This window comes from Oncorhynchus mykiss, chromosome 13 (assembly GCF_057628025.1).
Source record: "Oncorhynchus mykiss isolate SJ-2025 chromosome 13, ASM5762802v1, whole genome shotgun sequence".
Classification (NCBI taxonomy): Eukaryota; Metazoa; Chordata; class Actinopteri; order Salmoniformes; family Salmonidae; genus Oncorhynchus; species Oncorhynchus mykiss.
Window position 1 is genome coordinate 28,149,165 of NC_143034.1, and position 3,546 is coordinate 28,152,710.

At 46.6% G+C, this 3,546-nt stretch overlaps 1 protein-coding gene across 1 annotated transcript; it reads left to right on the plus strand.

The window, feature by feature from the left end:
- Nucleotides 1–1,074: 1,074 nt before the first annotated feature.
- LOC118938232 (uncharacterized) lies at nt 1,075–3,338 on the plus strand. Its single transcript, XM_090195922.1, has 3 exons — nt 1,075–2,684; nt 2,778–2,886; nt 3,151–3,338. The coding sequence occupies exons 1-3, from the start codon at nt 1,704–1,706 to the stop codon at nt 3,318–3,320; spliced, it is 1,260 nt and encodes a 419-aa protein (XP_090052048.1). The 5' UTR covers nt 1,075–1,703; the 3' UTR covers nt 3,321–3,338.
- Nucleotides 3,339–3,546: the final 208 nt, after the last annotated feature.

Here is a 3,546-nt window from a genome sequence, read left to right on the forward strand (position 1 = left end):
ATTCAGATTGTAATTCTGATTGTAATTCTAAGGTTATGGTTTATAGTTGGAAAAGTGGGCATAATAATGGAGGGCTTAAGTTATATGTATTTCCTTATGTTCCTATACCCCAGGCTGGGACCCTCCAAGCTAGTGCTGGAGAGCAAGTGCTCCAGACAGATGTCCATTCCGCTGGCCATGATGGACTAAGCCTGCCAGCCCTGGATGACTGCCTCCAGGATAGCCCTCGAAAGGCAGATGTCCATTCCGCTGGCCATGATGGACTAAGCCTGCCAGCCCTGGTAGACTGCCTCCAGGATAGCTCTCGAAAGGTAAGAAACAGTTTTTAGTTCTGTTGCAAAACGTCTGGTTGTCACGGAGGCCAGTTGGTTGCAATCTAGTAATACGAAGGGTTGAAAACCAGTTTACAATGCGATAATAACGCCATTAAGACACATGGACCACCTACTAGTTAGAACTAATAGTATTGGAATTCAGATTTTAATTCTGATTCTAATTCTAAGGTTAACCCTTATGTGACATGTCACTCAGTACCATCATGCCTATGGTGAAAAATGTGGTTTCTATGGTGATATGATTTCCCCACTGTTGTTATTTGTCTCAGAACCTTGTGCCGAAGCCCCCGCAAGGCCCCAGGCCCAGCCGAGAGGCAAATATAGCAAAGGCAGAAAAGAAGGCCACAGAGGTTATCAAGGCTAGAAGGTCTAGGGAGGCTAAGTCAGGGGTGAAAAAATTAAGCCGCCAAGTAGTTGGTATGTTGGCACTGCCTCAAACTCTAACTCAAACAATCAGTTACCGTGAGTATTCATCTCCACTTCCAAAATACCTGGATTTATTGATAGAATTCTAAAACGATATATGGTGGAAGGATCCACTAATGTCTACGATCCTCTTTCTGTAGGTGTCCTGCCAGCTATCAAGAAGGGCACTAAAGTTACCCTCCAGTCCTCCAGCTCCCCCTCCCTCTCCGATGACAACAAGGAGGCTCTAGGTTAGTTATTATGTTGTTTTTACCGTCTTTTGCACCCGCACATTCCCCTTCTTTCTTTTCTCTTATTGTCAGTAATGGTACTTTCATTTTCTCTCCTTTTTCTTTCTTATTTTTCTATACAGTGTTTGGAGACATGTTATGTGTGAAGAATTACTTTAAATCAAATGTCAAACTCATTCTATAGAAGGCCGGGTTTCTGCAGGGTTTCACTCCACCCTTGATTGATGAATTAAGGTCACTAATTAGTAAGAAACTCCTCTAACCTGGTTGCCTAGGTCTTAATTGAAAGGAAAAAACTAAAACCCGCAGACACTTAGCCCTCCATGGAATGAGTTTGACACCCCTGTATTAAATACATTTTGATTTGATTAGGGGCCGTCTGCCAGGTCCTGACCACCAGGGTGGGAGACATCCTGAACAGTACCTGCAACGACGATTACAAGGCCAGGCTCATCATCCAGAAAGGTACACTTATAACCTGTTTTGCCCATATCACCAGTAATAACCATGTAATAACTTGTGTAATAACCAGTGTATTACCATTATAGTAAATGTACTAGATACTGCATAGTGTTATACATGGATGTGGCTTTGAACCAGTTCAGAATATGAGTGTGTTTTCTTAGGATTGGATTCCGGTGCCAGAGAAAGGTTCCCTGGCTCTCCGTGTTCCTCTTCACCCAAGGACGAAGAGGAGGTGGTTGTAAGTGTCATGACTGTCTCATACCCTAAACCCTCCACCTCAACCCAGGCAGCATGGGCAGCTCCTGCCCAGACTCTGGACGGTTTTCTGCCCAGACCCTGCCTGGATGAAGAAGAGGTAGTCCCCAGCACCTCCATGAAGGACAACACTGTGCCGAACACCCATGCAGCACGGGCAGCTCCTTCCCAGACCCTGGAAGAAGAGGTGGGGGAGGCTGAGGTCTCCGAGATGAGTGACAGCTCCCTGATGCCTACCAAGAACAGGCAGGACCCCCTGGAGAAGATTCCCTCCCTCCTACCAGGCAAGGAGCACATCCTCCTTTGCAGCACTCCCTGGGCCACCGTCATGAGCCCCCAGACTCTGAAGTTTATTCTCCACGGCATCATGTGCCGACTGGAGGCCTCAGAGTCCCCCCAGACAAGGAGGGCTAATGACCCCTTCAGGCTGATGAAGGATCTCTTTGTGGAGGTCCAGCATGCCCTGAAGTATGCTGACATCTCTGTCGTCTTTGGCCTGGAGGAGAGCATCCAATTCAGTGGGGAGGATGCGGTGAAGGCCATTGTGAAGACTGCGGCTAAAAGATTGTCCCTGCGTTCGGACTCCAACCGGGCTCAACTGCGTGCCGCACGCTCTGGTAGCGAGGGAGCCATCAGGTGCATGGCGGACACCATCACACAAGTCATAGATGACTATTCCGAGGACTGGAGTTTCAACGGCCATTTTGGAGCCAGGAGGAGCCGTGGTAGTGGGAGGTCACACTCCTCAACCTCCTCAAGGAGTGACGTCACCCTCACCAAGGAGCTCCTGGCTTGGAGGGAAACTCTAGAAGAGGACCTAGAGGAGATGGCTGATGACAGCACTGGTTTGGAAAAGACCAGTGTAAGCTCAGCCATCTCTGAGAAGTCCCAGGTAATTAGCTACCTTTCTGAAAGCACCAAGCCCATCAGCAGCGCCCTCTCCACAGACCTCGAGGACATCACCTCCACACAGGTGAGACGGCCAAGAACCAGTAGATCGTTTTGTTATTTGGGCTGTTTGATTGTGAGGCATCGACTCATGTCTGTTTCTCTCTCTACTAAGAAGAAAGAGAAGGAAGAGGCTATGAAGAAAGAAGTGAGGAAGTCAGGAAAGAAGAAGCGAGGAAATAACAAGAACCAGAAGAAGAACAAGGTGTCTCCTCTTGGCAATGATAGTAAGTCCTCATTTCTGTCAGTCAACATGTGCATCTGTCTTCAGCACACTATTGTAATGTAAGGACGAGAGACTATGATGAAGTTATCAGGGTCTTATTCATTAGCCACTAAATGGAAGACCGCGGACTAAAACAGGGAGGAACTTTATTGAACTTGCCAATAACAAATGCTTGTTTTTGTTTTCCGTTTCAAAATATTTTGCTACTGTATACCTTAATGAACACGACCCTGATTTCATGCCTTGTTCTCTGTCACCTGTTCAGGTACTGTGGCTGCAGATGAGCCTAAGAAAAAACAGGCTCTCCTCCCGCGGATCACAGCCGCCCTGGCAAAACTATTTTGCTTCCCCTGCAAAAAAAAAAATGCAAAAGTATCTGTTCAGAAGACGAGTTTGGGAAAACCCTGCTGCCACCTCCCCCAACCCACTTTCTAAATAAACTCTCAAAGCCAACAGAAGAGGGAGGGAGACAACCTCCCCTACTCACAACTCATTTTATTGCACCACATTTAATTCAATAAACACAACTTGCATCTATTTTGATCTTCTTCTTCTTGAGTTTTTTTTTTAAAGACCCACCTGCATGCTATAGATTCTTAAGGTCAATTTGCTGTCTACTACAGTATCATTGTTATGAGTATGTTCACTGTGCCAGTCATTA